This window comes from Lagopus leucura, unplaced genomic scaffold (assembly GCF_019238085.1).
Source record: "Lagopus leucura isolate 7727_CA_CO unplaced genomic scaffold, USGS_WTPT01 Super-Scaffold_100001, whole genome shotgun sequence".
NCBI classification, from domain to species: Eukaryota; Metazoa; Chordata; class Aves; order Galliformes; family Phasianidae; genus Lagopus; species Lagopus leucura.
This window is the reverse complement of record NW_024962262.1, coordinates 6,233,101-6,253,412: the sequence shown is the minus strand read 5'-3', so window position 1 is coordinate 6,253,412 and position 20,312 is coordinate 6,233,101. Positions and strand designations below refer to the sequence as shown.

The window sequence follows — 20,312 nt, the reverse complement described above, 5'->3', positions numbered from 1 at the left end:
ATATGAGTCACCTTCAAACCTATCTCTAGTAACTAGGAGACAGTGCAGTGCAGCTTCTACCAGCCCCCACTGCAGCTGACCTGTGGGAGCACAAGCAAGCCATCCAGATCTTGAGTCTTGGTTTCTTCCAAGAAGGAAGTATAAACATAACTGCAGATATATCTACAAACCGTAAAAAGCAGAATTTTCCACAGATTTCCCTACACTTTATTCTGATGTCACTTCAGCTTACTGTAGATTTATTTTCAAACTATTATTCTTGAGATGATTTCTTTTTGAAAGTATGAATTTGGTAAATGGATTTCCAAATTAAGTTGAGATTCAATCTCACCATCCAAATCATTCAAAAAGCAAAAAATTCTATGGGAGGAGCAGATTCAAATGTTCAACTTTCGGGTACATCTGCCGCCCTTTGAAAAAAACACAGATTTTACTTTAAAAACTATTGGATGATATTTCCATGACCTTTTTTCTGCCCCACTTTCAGTGAGTCCTGATCTGTTTTTGCAATCTCAGTGACCCCAGTGGGCCTGAGTGAGTACAGCTAACCTGGAGTAAGCACGGCAATTTTAGCAATATTTTCAAAAAGAGGTAATATAAATGATGAGGCATTTGATAAGCAACACAGAGCTGAGCAAAAGCCCTTACATTTTTAAGAAAATCTCAAGCCATAAATGGTACCACCTAAAAAAAAAAAAAAAGCTGAACATTTTCCATCCAGAGAATCCTAATACTGATCTCATCTCCAGTGCATTACAGGAACAGCTTTCAGACCTGCATGGCGTGCACTGTATCTTATTGACACGTACAGAGCAAAAGTCTGTTCTGAGAGCTACACACAGAATGTGAGGTCTCTGTTTGGTGGGATGATTCAAAGGCCAGACTATGACTCTGCTTTTTTGTTGCCTAGGGAGAGCAGGGCATGCTCACTGAGAGCACACTACGGACTGTACCATCCTGATGAGAAGAGTTAACAGTTACCTCAAATGACCTGACTCCAGTACACATCAATTAACTGGTGCCTTAGCTGGTTGCTGAACGGCATGATAAACAAAGAATCATCCTAGATGAACATCTCTACATAAGCTGTATGGCACTAACCAGAAATCCTGGCCAGAATTACAAGAATGCTACTTTTCAGAAGACCTGAGACAGGAAAATCAGAGCAACTGATTATCCATACCATATCTCATGGTATGGAACAAGCAACAGGTGCAGCTGGCTATCTATTAGAAAATGTCACTGCTCTTTGTGAAGTTAAAACACAAAGAAATGGAAACGACTGGTTTCAGCTAGATTATAAAGCACAGGAAGGATAAACACTATTTACAGCTACTGTTTCAAGGTACCAATTCCCAAAAACATGTACAGATAGGACTTTTACTACTGTTAACATTTGAGCAAGACATATACTTAACCACCTGTACCATTTTTTTTCTTTTAAATACTATGTTAGACCTCTTCTGATTAGGTAAAGTGTCCCAGCATAATTTATAGCTTACTCCTGCTCCTGGGTATGCAGACACAGCACCTATCCTCTGAATAACATGTCCCTGTGCATGCATGTGCAGGCTTTGCAGCCGTTCTCCAAGCAAGGGAAGTGTTTTCCTCTGCTCCACCCAGCACATAACAGAGCTGAAGAAAGCCCTAGGTCTTCTGAACTCCCTGACGGTTTCTTATCAAATTGTTTGTTTTTCAGCTAGAAAGGATATGTACAGATTTATAAACACAACCTTCCAGTCTGAAAGAAATAAAGAATTGGCAACAAGTCAATCTGCATTAATTTATTCTATTTTCTCTTACTGTTTATTCAAATACAGTAGAAAGCATGTTTATCAGCTAAAAGTATGTCACAAACACCAATTATTCATAGAACACCTCCGTTTTTCTAAACCTATTTCACCTCAGGAGTTCTGATTTCAGACTGGAAACATCTCTGATATTTTGGAATACTTTCGACATCAACGCAGAGGAAAAGAAAAAAGATTAAAATGTGTCATCCTTCCCTTCATAATGTAGTAATTTTTATATTATGTGCTGGTTTTACTCAAAGTTTCAGCAGTACATTACAAAAATAGTGCCAGAACTGACCAGAACTGAGTTGATGTCTGCATCATGCAAGTGATTTGTTTTTCTTCTGTCATAAACTGGGTCTAGCTTGTTATAATGTGCTGTCACAATACACACTGATGTTTTCATTTGTTAATTAACATTAGTCCAAAAAGGCAACTAAATCACAAAATTCCCCTCCAGCCCTTGTGATACTGACTTGAATAAATATGCACAAAATAGGGCAGATAAGCAATGCTGCTTAGGTAATTGCATTATTCCCTAGTGGCTTCATACTTGAGGCAGAAAAACAGATTCAAACAAGCACTACAGTGTTACTGAGGTTACAAATGACCTGGAAAAATAGAGTTTCTATGGATATCACTTAATGAAGACAAGCCTAGCATGCCACTTATCCAACAGTTATTTCCATTTCTTTGCAGGTACCCAGATACATGCCTTGCATGAAGCAGGCTCTGCCATTCTGTTTATACCACAGCATTTTAATGCAATAGTGTATAATGCAGAAGTTACTAAATTATAAATAATGATCAGAACCTTACTGCATACATAACCAGGTTGGATTTTTCCAGAGACATCCTCTTCTACCTTCGTAAAACAATTAATTATAGAGATCTAGTACTGTTAATGCAAGCTCACATGGAAAAGGAATATGCTGTTCATGTATTTTAAACAGTGGATTTCTGATACTTATCCCATGGCCTTACATAATCGGAATACATTTGCAAGCACTAAATGTTATTCAGAAATCTTATTCTATTTCTCAAATCAGAAGGGTGATTGATTTAGACAGAAACAGACATTAGGAACAGCAATACTGAAAAGACCAAGGAAGACCAAAATGGCATTTGTTTACATCCTGCAGAACCCAGCTTGGATGAGGTAAACAGACAGATTCTTTCTGGGTGGAAATATTGCATAAGATTCTGAAATTAAGCACAGAGGGTGGGAAGTGCAGCTATAAGTAGCTGATGTTTTGCTTTTCATCACATTAATCTGACGACTTTCAGACCTAAAGCATAACCATCAGATTTTTGTCCCCGGTGCACAATTAATAAATCCCAAGTTCTGAGCAACGCCACACCCTTGTGATTAAGCAGCATTTTCCAAAATATTTAGATAAAGGCTGAACAAATCAAATAAACACGTAGGCAGGAAATGCTGTGTGGAATGCACTCCTGCAGTGCACTGACAGAGACAGCCAGAAAGCAGCCTAACTTCAGAATTCAATCAAGCAAAATCGAGCATAATCTCATTACGGTCTTTGCAGTTAATGAAACCTACTGAAATCTGACACTGATTTTCAGAGCTGGTAAAAGCAAGATTAGATGGTTTACACAAGACAAACACACAGAAATGCTAAGATCTCATCCTTTAGGTTATCCTAGCTATTTAGCAAGCAATGCGTAATACGAAAAGATTACTCTTCCGCTACTCACTATTGCTCCAGGATTTCAGTAAATATTTGATACTGATTTCAAAGAAGCCTGAATCCTGCTGGCTAGCCATGTCTGCTGCATACAAAGAAGCTTCTCTAATTCTGAGCAGCTGAAGTGGCAGGTACTGTGTATGTAGCTGTGACTGTCACCAGTCAGTGATGTAAACGAGGGGTCACAGGAGGAAATGAAGTCTCCGCAGATCCACTTCTTCCGTTCATGGTAGGTAAGCTCATTAAAAAAAAAAAAAAAAGCAGCTCAACAACAACAACAAAAACACACCACGAGGTTCTGTCCTTTGCTCTTCCTTCGGGGCTCGTACTTAATTGATCTGCGGAGGTTTTTATTCCCCCACGCCCTGAATGTGGATTTTCACGTATCGCACTCCTCCAGCGGGCAGCTCCGCTCCGGCCGCCCACGGCAGCAGCCCGGCGCCGATTCCATAAGCACAGCGAGAGCCTCCCGGGAAGGTGCGCTGCGCTGGGCTCAAGCTCTCTCCCGTCAGCGCGTCTGCGCCTCTGCCGGCAAGCGCGGCGCCAGCTCGGAGCTCTTCGGCACACGGCTGCGTGCAGCCGCGGGAACCGCACGCGGACCGACCGCTGCACGGTGGGCAAACGAGAAGCTCTAACGAACCTCCCCTGCGCGCTCTGCTCAGCTGCTCCCCTTCCGCCCGCCCGCCCGAGCGGCGCGCCGCGCCGTACAGCACCGCATCACGCTGCGGTAAAGCAGCGCTGCGCCCATCATCTCATGGCAGTGACGTCTCAGAAACGGGGCTCGCCGCCAGCCCGGTTGCACAAGAGAAACACTTTCAGGGCACCGAGACCGCTTCGGCTGGTTCTGCTTTTCTCTCTCAGCGACAGAGAAACGTGCTCTCATTTTTTCGTGACTTTTTTTTTTTCTTCCCCCTTAAACAAAAGACGAGAGACGGCGAGCTGCATTCCCAGTGACAAACAAGACCGACAGCTCCCTGCCTGCCGTTCGCCTCCAAAGGAGACACAGAACGCTCACAGAATCATAGAATGGCCAGGGTTGGAAGAAACCTCAAGATCACCAACCCCCACCCCTCCTGCAGATGCAGGGCTACCAACCTCCACATCTAAAACCAGAGCAGGCTCCCCATCCAACCCGGCCTTGAACACCTCCAGGGACGGGGCATCCACAACCTCTCTGGGCAGCCTGTTCCAGCACCTCACCACTCTCAAAGTTCTCAGTTTGGTGTCATTTTTATCCCGAACAATGTCATTTTCTTTTAAAGGAAAGAGAACAAAGTGATTGCATTGAGGAAAATGAGGAAGAGGTGATATTCACTGCTTGTTAACCACTGTGCATTGTCTACAAAGTGTTTAATTGCCAGCTACACGTTTCTCACTCTTAAGGCTTTATTTTGAATACTCGTAGCACATCACTATGCACGTCTTAATAAAGACAAATAAGAAGTGGCAGTTACCCAAATAGTTTTGTTTCTCATAATCTTGGTACCATCCCTCAAGATACTGTTTTCTGGGAATAACAGCGCTTCTCTCACTTCGTGGTACACATTTCCTGCAGCATCTCGTAATTACAGTCACTGAGCCAAATTGTAGTCTGTTCGCTGCTGATTCTTCAAAAAGCTTTGCCAGCGATTATATTTCCAGATTATTTTTAGTTTCAGTATGCAGAATATTCAATCTTTGGGTTGAAAGCTGAGGCACACAAGGGTCACCAAGTCCAAACTCCTGCGGTTCTCACTGAAAACACGCTTGATGCCTTTTGTAAACACACTGCAGATGGAGATAAGGTTCCGTGCCCGCAGAGAAGGAAGGCTGTTGTGGAAACTCTCTTTATAAACCTTCTTTCAATTCCTAAACTGAGTGCACTCGAAGCCAGCTGACACCCTTTCTTGAAGATGTGTAATCAGAAATGTTTGGAGTACTCTGGGCAGCCTGGTCTGGTGGTTGGTGACCCTGCACATAGCAGTGGGGACGGAACTAGATGATCACTGTTGTCCTTTTTAACCCAGGCCATTCTATCATACCTCAGCAGCTACCAAAGAGATCTGAACAGTTTTCCCCCCATCCTGCTAAACATCACCCCCTTTATATCATTCTGGGCCCACAGTTTCTTTCTCTTAGAGCCCTGTCTGTTCCCCCAACCCTGGCAATGCCTCACTGTATGCCACCACCTTTTAACCAGCAGACTCCAAGCTTTCACCATGAACATTAAACTTAATGGCAAATACAGCTGGTCCCAAGACCTAGGACTGATGGCTTCCCACCATCCCACTGATTCAGTTTTCAGCAGACAGTACCAGTCAGGTTTGGAAGCCCTCATCCATTCTTGCAAATGCTGTATTAATACCTGTGTTCGAGGATTTAGATAAGCACCTTTGTAGTGCTGCATCAAACGCTTATCTAAAAACCACTGATACATTAATTTTATCACATTCTTTTGCTGAAAATAAAGATATGAGCTTAATTTGCAAATACTGCTCTTTCCCAAATCCATACTGCATTTTATCCAATTTTCAGTTAGATCAACCACCTTAATTATAATCTCTCACCAGATTTTGATTCGTAGCCTTAAGTGTGGCTGTTGTCAAGCAGTCCTTCTGCTGGTACAGATCATTTTTTCCTCACAAATTCTGCAGTTTCTCTCCTTTATGTCTCTTGACAGATTCAACTGAAAAACGTATTGACCAGCAACTTCACATGCTTGCCTTTCCATTCTTATGAAAGTTGGGGTTTTTTTGTATGTGAAATTAAAGACTTTGAGTTGTTTTACCTAATAATTGATACACTTGTTAAGCCTCCTACTTTTGTTTCCCTAGTTAAGGTCTGGTTCTTATTGAGCCTAAAGGCAAGGCATTCACTTTGTTAGCAGTCATATCTTATTTCACTCTTCCTCTCATCCTCACTGAATACCAGACCATTAAAAATTTGTGTTCTGGATTAAGAACTGTAAATGGCCAAGGACTCTCAACAATTTGCTTCCCATTCCTTCACACACCCCTACTCTGAACTTTTGATAGTGCTCACCTTAATTCTACACCCTCTAACCTCCAAGCCATACATTTCTCACGTTTCCTTTCCAGGCAGCATGAGAAGTTCCATGTTTTGTTGGTTGACTGGTTTTGGTGCTTTCAAATTCATTTCAGACATCCCCAAAGACAAGTACCTGATTTCTTCAGTGTCACTCAGCAGCTCCTTTGATTTTTTCATAGTTTGCCTTTCCAAATCATCTTGTAAGCAAGTCATCATTCCTAAATTATCTTGTAAGCACATGATTTAATTATGTTTCTGTCCTTCATCCTTCTTGGTCTTATCAGTTAGTAAGCCTAATCAGTACAATCTCTCCTTAGATTTACAGCTGTTTGGGGTAGAAATACCTGAACTGTCCCATCCAAGGATATCTGGCTTTGACTGCTGTAAGTAGAATCAGTGTCTGGGATGTAAGGGCATCACCCAATGCCTACCTGCATTTGCCTGTGTAGGATAACTACATTCAGCCTTCTGTTTTGGAGTGGCAGCACGACTCTATAGCACCTTTTCACCAGCTTTCTTGGAATTGAGTTTGAGACATTCCACTTCATATATAAAAATCTTTTTTTACATCCTGTCACAGCATTAACATACAGCACAGAACCTCACTGCTTTCACTGTACAGAATTCTGAGTAACACTTTGTCCTGTGCATTTCCACTCAAAACACACCGTTGTACTAAAACAGTTAACTGGTCTATGGATTTCAAGAAGTATATTCTAAAAAAATGCCACCATTCTTAGACTGTGCATTTCTGCCTTGTCTGTAAGGGTTCATACAAAACACATCTTTTCACATAAGGCCTCCTGATCTCACAATTGTTGTAACCAGGGGTCCAGACTACATAACTTCTTTTGGTGCACCAAGCAGTGTTTACAACTCATCAGTCTGATGAGCTACACGAGGAGAAACTGCCCCCCAAGTGCCTCACAGGTAAAACCATGGCTGGAGACCATTTTGGAAACACTTCAAACCAAGCAGAACACAGAGATGGCAGAAACAGCAGCGTTCTAGTGTGGTGCTCAGAACTTGTTCCAGGAAGACTGACAAGACTGTGAAGTTTTGAAGGTATACAGCTTCTGCTTTAATTCTTGCTGGCTTTATGATATTCGGAGTTTAATGATGTATTTCATATCTGAAAGATAGACTGGCAGAAGAATTCAAAATCTGTCAGCATAATAAGCTCTCTGCTGATGGATATCGCAGCTTTAGGTATTTACAACTACACTGAGCTGATTTATGATACTGCTAAATGGGAGTTTATGATAAGTTATTGACAATGTAACAGTTTTTGCACCTAAAAAACAAATCAAAGATCCAAAATGTAAGACTCTTTGTAGGTCTGCCATGATGGAGCACCTGCTGGTTACCACGATACCAGAAGCCATGTTTCAATTATAAACATTTGCAGGTAACTCAAACTCTGCACTTGTGACACGCTGTCACTTTCAGCTCTCTCATCTTCCTTCCAAGTTAGAGGTAGCACATATCCAGGAGCTGCGGTTACCCGGATTATCTCCTTTTGTGGCTGAGGAAAGCGAGTGGACTTTCCATGCCCCAGCTTTGGAAAAAACAAGTTGGGAGAAGTCATTTTCCACCACAGTCAGGTGTGTTGCTGTGACCAATGCACTGAATGAACAGTGATTTTTATTGCAGCACATCTGAGAAATGATAGACTTCCACGACTTTCACTCAAACAATGAAAAATACCAACAGAAATACATTGTGCTAGAGGTACTCACAATCTCTTTCTGCAGGCATCCAATTTAGATGCCTCTGCTGGGAGGTGAGTGCCTTTGGCATGACTCAAGATTCCCAAAAGTTCCGGTACAGAGTGCAATTACTTTCCAAAACAGCCTATTTGTCTTCACTGTCTGCAGATGATACTTTGGGTAGCTACTTTGGTAAATTAGGCACTTTATTTAGATTTTCAATATTTGGTGGCATAGGTACCCATTTTGTTCACATTTCTTAGTGACTACTATTTATAACAGTTATGCAGGCAGTTCAGTCCTCTTTGTTCTGAGTAATGCTTGCAAGAATCCTTAAAAAAGCATATGGCAATATGATTATAGCACAGTGCTTGCACAATTGTTCAGAGCTCCTTTTGGTTTGCTATGAAAAGAGTTGATTTGGTTTTGGCAATCTAAACAATCTGAGGTTAAATGCAAAGAGGAGCTAAAGCCTCTAAGGAATGACAACAACAGTAAGAACACATAAACTGTGCTCAGATTTTGTACCTATGCACGCTTTCCTAGTGCTCACAGCCTGATTTTCTTCTAGTTGCACAAACCACTAAGTAGAACACTGTGTTCCTTATTTGTTGCTAACAGAATGAGCCTGAAATTATAGAGCAGGTGATGATGTATTTCATCTCTAAGGACACTGGTTCAAACTCCATCAATAAAACACAGTGACTGTAAGTGCACAAAGATCTGTTAACAGCGCAAAGCGAGCAGGGCAGGTCTGTTCTCTCTGCTGACAGGTGACAGGATAAAGGGAAATAGCCTCAAGTTGCACCAGGGTAAGTATAGGTTGGATATCAGGAAACACTTCTTTACAGAAAGGGTTGTTAAGCACTGGAATAGGCTGCCCAGGGAGGTGGTTGAGTCACCATTCCTGGATGTGTTTAAAAACTGTTTGGATGTGGTGCTCAGGGACATGATTTAGCAGAGGGTTGTTAGAGTTAGGGTAGGATGGTTAGGTTGTGGTTGGACTTGATGATCTTTAAGGTCTTTTCCAACCTGAGCTGTTCTGTGATTCTGTGATCCTATGATTCAGTCCACAGTTACACCAAAGCCTCTCCTACACTGTGATTCTGCAAGATACGGAGCACTTCAGTCCTAATCAAGCAATAGATAGCTTTTTACTTGCTGATTTACATCCTTGCCTCTGATTTCCACAATAACAACTGGGGTTTACATAGGTGGAGCTTGTGTAATAGTAGGGGTGGCTGGAGGTTTTTCCCAGAGGAATTAGGAGGGGTGGCTGCAGATTACTGTCCCTGTGGCTTTGATATGGTCAGGTTCTTTTGGGTGAAATAACTCAAGCCTACAGAGAATGGTTCCCAAGCTGATGTGACTGCCCAGCAGAACACACAAAGCAGATCAGTCCAGAAAGGATCTATTATGTTATCATATCCTGGATATGCTGCACTGCAGTCATGATTTCACATTCCCTTCTTTAACAGCTTGGAACCTCTTTAGAAAAGAGTGTGCTGGCATTCAGATGGACACTGGTCTTGGTGACATGGCATTTGGGTGTCTAAATATAGGCATTCAGTGCCATTTTAGTTACCCTAAAGCATGTAAACTATTCACTGAGACCAGCAGCTAGGACACAAGACCTACGTTACGTCCATGGCCTTCTGAAATTGCAATTGGAGGCTTGCTGCTAGAAACTTGTGTTTAAGTACTTGATTTGCTTCTGGTTTCGGGGGGGGGGGGAACACAGCACAAAGACAACATCATGTCTTTGTAGTATTTGTGAAGTGACAAGCCCATGTGTCAGTAATAGGAAAGGAGTATTTTTAGATTGAATCAGAGGACGACCATGGTATTCAGATGTACTGAGGTGGGATTTTTCTTCATCTTGGCTTTCACTGAGTTTATGACCTTTATCCCTACTTTAAAATGTTTAGAAGACTTTATTTCTGTTTTCCTCACTGTAACTTATATAACATAACACAATTCACGCTGAACATTAACAAAGCAGTTGGTACACATACTTTGCTAATGTCCTCTGTTAGAATGAAAATCAGAATCATTATCCACATCAATTGAACTCTAAATGTCCAATGTCAAAATTTAATGTAAAATAAACATCTGAGAGTTGACATAAAAAGCAGATTGACTAGAAAGCACAGCAAAAAATAACATCTCATTAGCAAACCTGATTTAACACCACAAGCTAGAGGTAAACCGGTAGAAATCCCCCTCCTCAGTTTTATGCACCAATCGTTTTTTTCTGCACCATTTTGTTTTGCCTTCTGTTTGCAACTGACTGTTAAGATATTGCCACCTAGTGATGGAAAGCAAAACAAGCAGAAGCAGATCGGTAAATAACCATGCATGGGGAATACAGATTTATATTGCAAACTGTGTCGAAATGGAAGATGAGAGCGCGTCTGAATTTCTGGGAAAAGGTTCTCAGGCAATTTGCATAAAATCACATATAACTGTGCAGCCTGATCTGGTGGGTGGCAAGTCTGCCCATGGCAGGGGGTTGGAACTAAATGGGCTTTAAGGTCCCCTTGAACCCAAGACATTCTGTGAATCTGTGACAATATTTGGGATGTATCACCCAGCTCCGATCCTCAGTTCCTTCACCGAATTCATGAGAGTAAATAAATCATGAGTGGTTTGTGACTTAGGCTGTTATCTGGAAATAAAAAAATCACAACTACCTACTAGAGATTTCACAGAGGGTTAGCCAGTTAATGCTGAACTGTGCCTCCCAGGTTCAAAGTACTGTTATCCCTTACCTGACTTTGCTTTGGAGCTGTCAGCGATGTTCTCTTAGGCCTGTCCAGTTCCATCGCTCACCCAGCTGCCCTCACACACCCCAAAATCTTGCTCTGTCAGTCAATTTGAAATCTGCATCATTACAGCCTCACGTGGCATAGATGCAACAAATTCTGCTGCAAGGGTGAAAATGCAGCCTGCATCTCTGAGCAGAGCACGTGGGATCAGTGGGCCAGAAGAACAGTCTGAGCAGCACTTTCCTCCTATTCTTCACCTTCCAGTTTACAGGCACCATCCCTCAACAAGCTGGCTGTTGTCATGAGAATCCTCTAAATGAATGTCCTTCCCAGTACTGTTGTATGTCCTTATCTGTATTTTACATAAAATTATATAACATATTCCCCAAATGTCCTAGCCTGACATAACTTTGCTAATTTCTTGAAAACAGAACATTTCCAAATCACTGACAGAGCCTCTAATTTTGCGTGCTTGTTTCAGAGATGAGATTAGTGATGGAACCATCCCCAATCCACTCAAAGCATAATTTCCATTGAGTAATTTCTGCCTAAAAGATTTGCACTGGGTCGCCCACAGGATGGGATACAGAGCCTGAATGGCAGCTGTCATTCTTTTCCTCTTGGTATGAAGTTTAAATACTGCAGTGCACAGACCCAGCTCCAAAATACTTGAACACTGAGGGTCGCACTCTGGGCTTCCCTCACTTCCCTTCTAAGACGTCGATATATCTCTCACACCATCCTCACAGCAAGCCCAAGTGAGAGGGCAGATAAGTGCAGCCAGCAAGGGGAAGGGTTGGAACTCACTCATCACCAGATACGGTGATGCTGATTGCTGTAGGGTCTCCAGGGATGGATAACAATGACTGCGTGCCATTATAGCTGAGATCATAAGACTTCTCAGCTTCTCCTCTTTTCCCCCTACCCTAATGCTGCCCACATTCCCTGAGGATCAGGCCCACATGCTTCCTCCCATCCCAGAGCCCTGATCCAGGACACCCCAGCCTGTCCTGCTGCTCCCCACAGAGGCAGGAGGCAGCAGCTGGGATCCAGAAGCATCCCACAAGGTGGCCCTGGCCCAAATGCAAACCACATCATCCTTCTGTTTTCTTGGTTTTGTCTCCTTTGCAGAATGAAATGTTTAAAAGTCTCTTTTTCTGCAAGGTCTAAATGCAGCATGGTATAGAAGAGATGGTGTTTCCATTGATTATGTAATTAGGAGCAGGAATTTTCAGCGTGGCAGTTCCTATTTGCTCTCAAAGACCAATCTGCTGTTAGTCTGGTCTATTACTGACATAATTTAGGCACTACTTGCAATGTGATCTTTAACATAAACACTTTCCTGAACCACAAATACATTTACAGATACTTCTTTCTCTTAATTCTACCACGGTGGTTCCTTAACCTTTCTGACTCGACAGTAGATGCTGTTGCGATAAGCAACTTGCTTACCTGTTCTTTTTTTAAACCTTCCTTTCCATTCTCTAGCTTTGTCTTTAATTATTAACACTTCTTCCTTTCTGACTGACCTAATTGGACACTCACACCTCTACGTTTCCCTTCCTGTGTGTAAGGATACCCTCCTCTTTACATCCCTTGGCTCCACAAGCAACACCAACCTTAGAAACTGATTTCTTACCTGTGAAATGAAAATAAACATTTTGGAAGAGCTTCAGCCAGTTTCCATCTCTTACAGATCATGGGCAGGGATCAGAGCATGCTGTGTTTGCTGCCTCTTTCCCTCTGCTATCAGGTGTCGGCCTGTCAGAGGGCAGGGCCTGGGGCAGCACAACCCCTCCACACTTCCCTTGTTTTATGCAAAAAACATTCACTCTGAATTAGCCCCAGAAATGTTCTGTTCTGGAATCAGGCAGCTGAGAGAGGGAAACTGAGCTCACCCCAGGATTAGTTGGCCTTAGATAGCTATCAGGAGTTTTACTGCTCTCCAAATGATCCAGCAGTATCAAATTGTACATACCACTGCGTGGCCATTCCCCATTTCTCTCACATGTTTTCCCACGCACAGTTGCAAACCAGATAGCACATCTTCTGGGGAGGAATCAGCCTGGCACAGCCTTGGCTCATTTTACTCAGAAATGCCAACAAAGATTTCAGCTTTAGGTTCAGGTGGCTCAGGTGAGCACCGTTTCTGGATAGATAAAGGACCCAATTACTCGGGCAATATTTCTCACTTTTTTTATTTCTTTTTTTGTTTCAGGGTAGAATGAAATAACGCTTCAAAAAATCAGGATTACCCAAGATAGTGATGCCAAATCCCCTAACTGCAGTTTATAAATATGGTGCACATGGGAATATACGCTTCGTGGCTCACCTGGTACCTTTGGTAGCTAGGTGTCCATCAGCACGCCCTTTAGAGAATACTTCTGTGTATCCAAAGGAAACACAACCAGCTAGAAGCAAAAATCTTCCTAACTCCAACACTACTTCTTTTACAGCCACTTTATAAACAACCACAGCGAGGCAGTGTCAGGAGAAACCAGGCCAGACAGTTTCACGGGGAATTTTCTGCTCCTTGTGGCTGTTATCCTCTCGAGCTCCTTCTCATTACAAGCAGATGACCCTGAGGATACAGCTTCTGCCATCGCTCTCTCCTGTCACCGTTCACAATTATTATTAATATTGAAAGCAATGCCAAGAATGCACCCCATTTCCAAACAGTTGTTGAAGGGAAAGTTTTGAAATGCCTGTGTATGCAAAGCTCCTGCACAAGCAGCAGTGAGGCAGAATGTGTGGGGGTTGTTACGCAGTGCTTGCACTACCGCAGCCTTCGAGGCAGGCTAGAGAGAGCTAAAACTGGTTAAAACAACACCTCTCCAGGCTTACATAACAACACTTGCTCTGACTTGCAAAATCTTCTCTGTATGTTTTTAATGTACCGGGAAGAAAACTTTCTTTGCTATAAGCATGCTTTGTTTCACTTTTCAAAATAACCTGTGGGTATTTTGGCTGAGTTTTTATGGCCCTCAGCACAATAAGCTTTAGCAGATTAGCACTTGTCCAAGGAATTATCTTTTGCTGTGGTGAAGGTTTTGCAACAGCAATTCTTCCATCTGAACTCGGGCAATGGATTTACAGAACTGCTGCATCCTTCGACTGCTGTGGTGTCTTCACAGAGGTAAGATCAGATACACTTGCAGCCTTTGTAATTGGATCTTTTATGACCTTCAGAGACTGTCCCTTCTTGCTAACCTAGAAACAATTCTTGGTTCTCGGTGAGCTCCAGGTTACGACACAGCTCTGGCAGAAAAAGACAAACGACTTTCTGTCTATTTAAGAAGGTAATGTCACTCAAAATTTCTCTCTTGCTAGATTTGAATGAAAATTGCAATTCCATGAATAAATGAACAACCCAAAACTTAAATTCTGCTTTTTATTAGCTAAAAGACAAAAAAATAACCTGAAAACCATTATCTGTGTCTTAGTACCCTTAGTACCCAGGAAAGAAACCACAAAAAGATGTAACACTTAAAACAGGAAGATTTCCTAGCAAAGGCAGTGGTAATTATAGCTACTTTAACTACACTTAAAATGATGAATGATATTGAGTCACCACAGGCTCGATTTTTGCAGGCATTCAGCTCCTGAAATTTCTAACAGTTGCTCTGTGGATTATTAGGTGCCTGTTCTGTTTAAGGATCAAACTCCTAATGCTTGTTTGTTCACTGCATCATTAAAGGCTTTGAAAATAAAAACCATATATTATTAAAATAGGAATTCATCCTCTCCCATGCTTTTTTTTTTTTTTTCATGGATTGGAAGAGAATATGGGTTCCTTCCTTTTCATCTCTGGATTTGCTTCTCAGCTGTGAAATGAAACCCAAGATAAATGGCATATAACTGAAAACTATCCACTAACACAAAACACTTACGAAAGCATGTGCATACAACATGTAGATCTGGAAAATGACAAGCTAGATTTTACACCAGGCTAAGTTTAAAAGAGGATGTCGATCCCAAAAAGCTTGTGGTGATCCATCCGCCCCGAAGCCTTGCATGGGGGTGCAGGAGCACAGAGCACTGGCCGTGCTCCTGAGGGAGGAATGTGAGCTCCCCTGGAGCAGCAGCACTTGGTGACACGGTATCTGCTGTTTCATGCAGATGGTCAACACAGGGACCTGGCCTGAACCCTCCCACAAAGGGAGGTCATCACTAGCTCCTGATTAATTCAGTGAATTGAAAGCAGAGCATCAGTGCTGACAGAATTCATGACAAAGCTAAAACTTCCCCAAGAGTATGAGAATACTTCTTCCTCTTCCAATAATACCACAGACTTGACTCTGGTTGCGTTTTCTTGTCTGATTTAATGCAATCTAAGATAGTGGTACTGACAGAAAAGATGAAAATTCCTCCTGTCTTGCTCTTTCTCCCCACATTTTCCTCAGATCTCTCAGATTGGAGCAGAAATTTCATTTGGGTGCTGTTTTGGGAGATACAGGAGAGGCAGTGTAACATTCAATTGATCACTGAGGAACACAGACACAGGGCAGGCTGTAGGGATTGATTAATTAAAAAAAAAAAAAAAGCCCAACACAAAACCAAAGATATACTTATGTAGGTGTTACTTAGTCAAACAGCTTTCCCACCAAAGCCAGTTTGAATTTACAGACACTTACATCAGGCACCGTGTTTTACTGAAGAACCTTATTCCACCTTGTTGATTGATCTATTGTGCTGCTCTGGCTGCTCCAGGAACAGACACATTCCAGATCCTAATTCCAAGCAACACTGCCAAGCAAGGAGCTTAAAGGTTTTAAAAGCCACAGTGGACTGTGATAATCAGTGTGATCTCCTGCATAGGTCAGGCCAGAGATTTTATTTACTTATGGTCCACTTACGATAAGTTCAGTTGCCAGAAAAAACAGAAACATCCTTACAGTAGTTCAGAGCTATTCTTGGTATGCTGGATCCAAACTAAACCCTTTGCAAATGTTAAAACAGACTAAAGCTGATTCCATAAATAGTTACAAGATGCAAACATAATTTCTCACATACACGTGTATTTGCAATACTGTCTAATAATTCTCCATAGCATACAATTGCATCAAAATATTTACACTAAGATATCGATCTACGTGGACAGCAGGCTGTATGCTGTTATGAAAAAGCAGCTGCTACAACCCATATTTGTTTCTATGAGGTTTTGTTGGCAGACCAGAATATTAAGCTGATAGAGTCCATGTTGCTTAGTCCACATTCAACAAAAACAAAAACAGTTTGAAAATGGCATAAAAGGGAAAAAATAAACAAGTTTTCTTCACTAAATATATACAGGCTCTTCAAACAGAAACCACTCTGCAGTTTTGGGACACGGGAACATAAAAGCAAGTTTACATACTTTTAGTGAATCTTTCTACTGTGGGATAAAAACTGGTGGCAAAACAGCATCCCCTAGACTTGCTCGGCCAGCAGGCAGAATCTAGCTAAAAAGCAGAAGAGAGGTCAGCTCCGAAGAAAAGAGGAGCACACCTAGCCCAAAGAGCTGCTGCTGCAATCAGTCCTGCAGTGTAGCTGTTCCCATGGACACACAGGAGGCAATCTGTATTCAAAGGGAATCTGAACTGAATAGAAGATAATAATGACCTTTAGGAAAAGAGCAGAAAATAAAAAGAACCACAAATTAAATATCTCAGATATGTTTCAGCTATCAGTATATATGTATACACATATTTTTCCCTTTTAATGTGTTTCTTTGGGGATATGGGAAGGAACTTTCATGCAGCATCCTTTTCAAGTTCATCTTAAATACTGAATTATCTAATGGTTGTTACAAAGAAGTTCATGTCATACATCAAACGAATACAATGAGCATTCAGCACTTGACTGATGCACAGAAATAGCACTGAGTAAGAAATATTACATAATACGAACTTAAGACATTTAAATGAACATTACTACTTTCACATTGTCAATACACACAACTAATTTTAATCCCTTTTCACAATAGTTTGCATGAAATCTTAATTTGTTCTTCACAGAGCAATGAAAGGCTTCAAACATACAAAATCCTCAACTCAGTGAGAAGTCACTCTGGACCACGACATCAGGGCAACTCCTGACACCTGGGATACCTGCACAACCAGGACAGGATGGGGAAATAAGGATGTCACTGCATTCCTAACATGATTGAATACCCCTAAGAAGGTAGTTAAAGCAGCTCAGAGCTCACAGCTGGTATCTTCTGCAAGTGGTGCACCTCCTCATGTCATGCTGCTTGATAAAAAGCTGCACGATATGATGCACAGAATTGATGGAATCCCCAAAAAACAGTTGTGTATAAAGAAGCACCTTACATTCATGGTGTTCGAATTTTGTGTTAGTAAACATAATGTTTTAGTATTTAAAAGAAGCAATAATGCTTCATTAAAATAAAATGAAATAAGCACTTATGAATACAAACACTATAGCTAATAATTATTTTAAAAAGATTGCAAGAACTTATGACTGAGAAGCATACAAGCCTATGCTTTATTATTCTGAGATTTCAGAAATGATCCTGTCATGCTTTTTGAGAGGTTGGTTTATGAATCACCAAAGTGCAGGCCAGCAATACTGTGGAAGAGTGCAAGTCGCTAAGAATTTTCCATTTCTTTATCTTTGTGTCTCGATTTCACAGAATCACAGAATCACAGAATTGTAGGGGTTGGAAGGGACCTCCAGAGATCATTGAGTCCAACCCCCCTGCCAAAGCAGGTTCCCTACACCAGGTTGCACAGGTAGGCATCTTTGTCTCTTGCTTGGCTATAAGGACAAAGCTGAGGTAGAATTTATGTGACTAAAAGCAGAATTTTTCAGTATAACTACCCCAAATTCAGTTACTCAGCTTGGATATCTTGTAGTCAGTATATGGAAATAAAGGCTGATTCATCCCATTTAACGCTGGAATCTACAACAGATCATACGAACCGAGCTCAAATATGACCCGTTTCTGTTCATTGACCATAAAGTGAGCTTCAAGTGACTAGCTTACGCATGGACATCTATTCAGCAAATGTCTAAGTTTTTAAAGATGTGTTCCATCCTCATCATCCAGGTCAGAAAGCACCCCTAGTTAAAACCGCAGAACAGCACTGCTGGTTTCTCACCAGTTTGTTCCCCTGTTGTGGCCAACAAGCCACAAGTAAGAAGTAAAACCAGGCTACTGGGAGAGCACAAAACCATTTTTCACTGGCCTCAGCTTGAAGCTCGACCTAACGTTCTCAGTTCCAAAACACTTAATGTTGTTAAACACTGACTTAGATGCTGGATTTAGCGGCCTATACCTAAAACTGGGATTATTGCAAACATGATAAAATAAAAATAACAACAAAACTTTTCTTCAAGATGACAAATGTGATGAAGGAAATGCACCTATTCCCATTGCAAGTATCTGAAAATGATGAAAACAAATGAGATGGAAAAAGAAAATTGTCTGCCCCTCCTGCAACAACAGCCATGGGCTACAGGCAGCACACAATAAAGTTGGATGTAGGTCTGTAGGATTGTTTTGATGCCTTTGTAATTTATCTTTCACAAAAGGCAAAAAGAAATAATGTTTTTCTGATGACATCAAGTAGCGAAGACTCTACCAAAAGAAGAATCAGGAAATTTCACAACCATAATAGTTCTGGGTGTGCAAGATGCACCATTTTCAGTACAATTTTCAGTAATGCAGAGTGGGTTACAAACCAAAGTATTTGTAGAAGTAATAAGGGATACATTAGATAAAATTGTGCTAAAGTCATATCAACCTGACTTTTCCTTTTTTTGAGGTTCCTGAAATGCCTATTAAACAGTACTAGCCCCAGTACTGACTTCTGGGGCACACTGGTAATGACTGACTTCCAGCTCCAACCATAGTCCTTTCAACCCAGCAGCACAGTTTTCAAACCACCTCAATGCCCTTTTATCCAATTTGTATTTCATTCATCCGTATATGGAACTGTCACAGAAAATACTGTCAAAGGCATTTCTAAAGTGGAGATAAACAATACGGCCTCCTCTCCTACCATCCACCAAGCCAGCTGTCTCCCTGCATAAGGCTGTTGAGTTCAACAACCTCTGGGCAGCCTGGTCCAGCACCTCACCGCTCTCTCTGTAAAGACCTTTTCCCTGACATGCAATCTAAACCTTCCTGCTTTCAGCTTAAAACCATTCCTGCTTGTTCCATCACTATCTATCTTTGTTAAAAGTTGTTTGCCCTCCTGTTTATAATGCCCTTTTAAATACTAGAAGGCTGCAATGAGGTTTCCTTGCAGCTAAACAAGTCTCAGCTCCCTTAGCCTGTCTTTGAAGGGGAGGTGCTCCAGCCCTCTGATCACCTTCATGGCCCTCCTCTGGACCCTCTCCGACAGCTCCACATCTTTGCTGTACTGGGGACCCCAGTCCTGGATGCAGTAATCCAGATGGGTCTTCACAAAGGTAGAAAGGGGTCATCACCTCCCTGTCCCTGCTGGCCACCTCTCTTCTGACGGTGCCCAGAATTTCATTGGCCTTCTGAGCTGCAAGCTCACTGCTGGCTCATGTTCAGTTTTCCATTCACTAGAAACCCCAGGTCCTTCTCCGCAGGGTGAAGTTGGTCAAGCATGATTCTTTCTTCATATAAGCTTCATATGCTGTTCTTCATATGCTGACTGCTCCCAGTCATCTATTTCTGTGTTTAGAAATTGGTTCCTGGATTCTTTATCATCTCAGTTGAGGAGGTTGACTAGCTTGTAGTTTCCTGAATCCTCTTTCTTGCTTACCTTGATGCCAGGAGTCACATCTGCTCTCTTCCATTCCTTGGTAATCTCCCCCATTGGAAAGAGCTTTAAAAGACCACTGAAACTGGCCAACAGTGATGGTGGCCAGCTTCTTCAGTGCTTCTGGTTGCATACCATCAGGTCCCATCAACTCACGTGTGTCAAGTTTGTTTACAATGTTCCCCAACCTGTAACCTCTCTATCAAGAGGTCCATCTATCTTGCTGCAGGCTTGGGGCCTGGGATTCCTGAAGGCCAGTCTTATCTGCAAAGACTGAGGCAAAGAAAGGCATTGAGTACTTCTGTCTATTCCATCTCTATTGCAATAATTCTTCCCAATGTTGAGTGAAGATTACACACTCACTCAGATCTTTTCCAGGGTAGGCTTTCATGTTGGAAGTATCAAGATTATGCAGACCTCTTTATCAAGCATAAATTAAGATTATGGGGAAGAATGAAATGTTCTTAACCCTGAAATCATGTAAAGGACAAACCATGAAACTACTCTCAGTTAAAAGTCACGTAACATTCAGTATGACAAATCTATATTCAAATAACACATTATTAGCTTT

The 20,312-nt window shown here is 41.8% G+C and overlaps 1 protein-coding gene across 5 annotated transcripts in view; it reads right to left on the bottom strand.

The window, feature by feature from the left end:
* FRY (FRY microtubule binding protein) overlaps positions 1–20,312 on the bottom strand; it is a 206,952-nt gene that overhangs the window by 157,060 nt on the left and 29,580 nt on the right. For 2 of the 5 annotated variants that reach the window (XM_042867642.1, XM_042867640.1), the window contains exon 1: positions 3,510–3,969. The exons of 1 other annotated variant lie outside the window; for it this stretch is intronic. In XM_042867642.1, coding sequence (XP_042723576.1) covers positions 3,510–3,579 — 70 coding nt within the window. In that variant the 5' untranslated portion in view covers positions 3,580–3,969. Of the gene's footprint in view, positions 1–3,509; positions 3,971–20,312 lie in introns of those variants that run through there. 2 more of the 5 variants (XM_042867639.1, XM_042867643.1) reach the window with 2 other exon arrangements.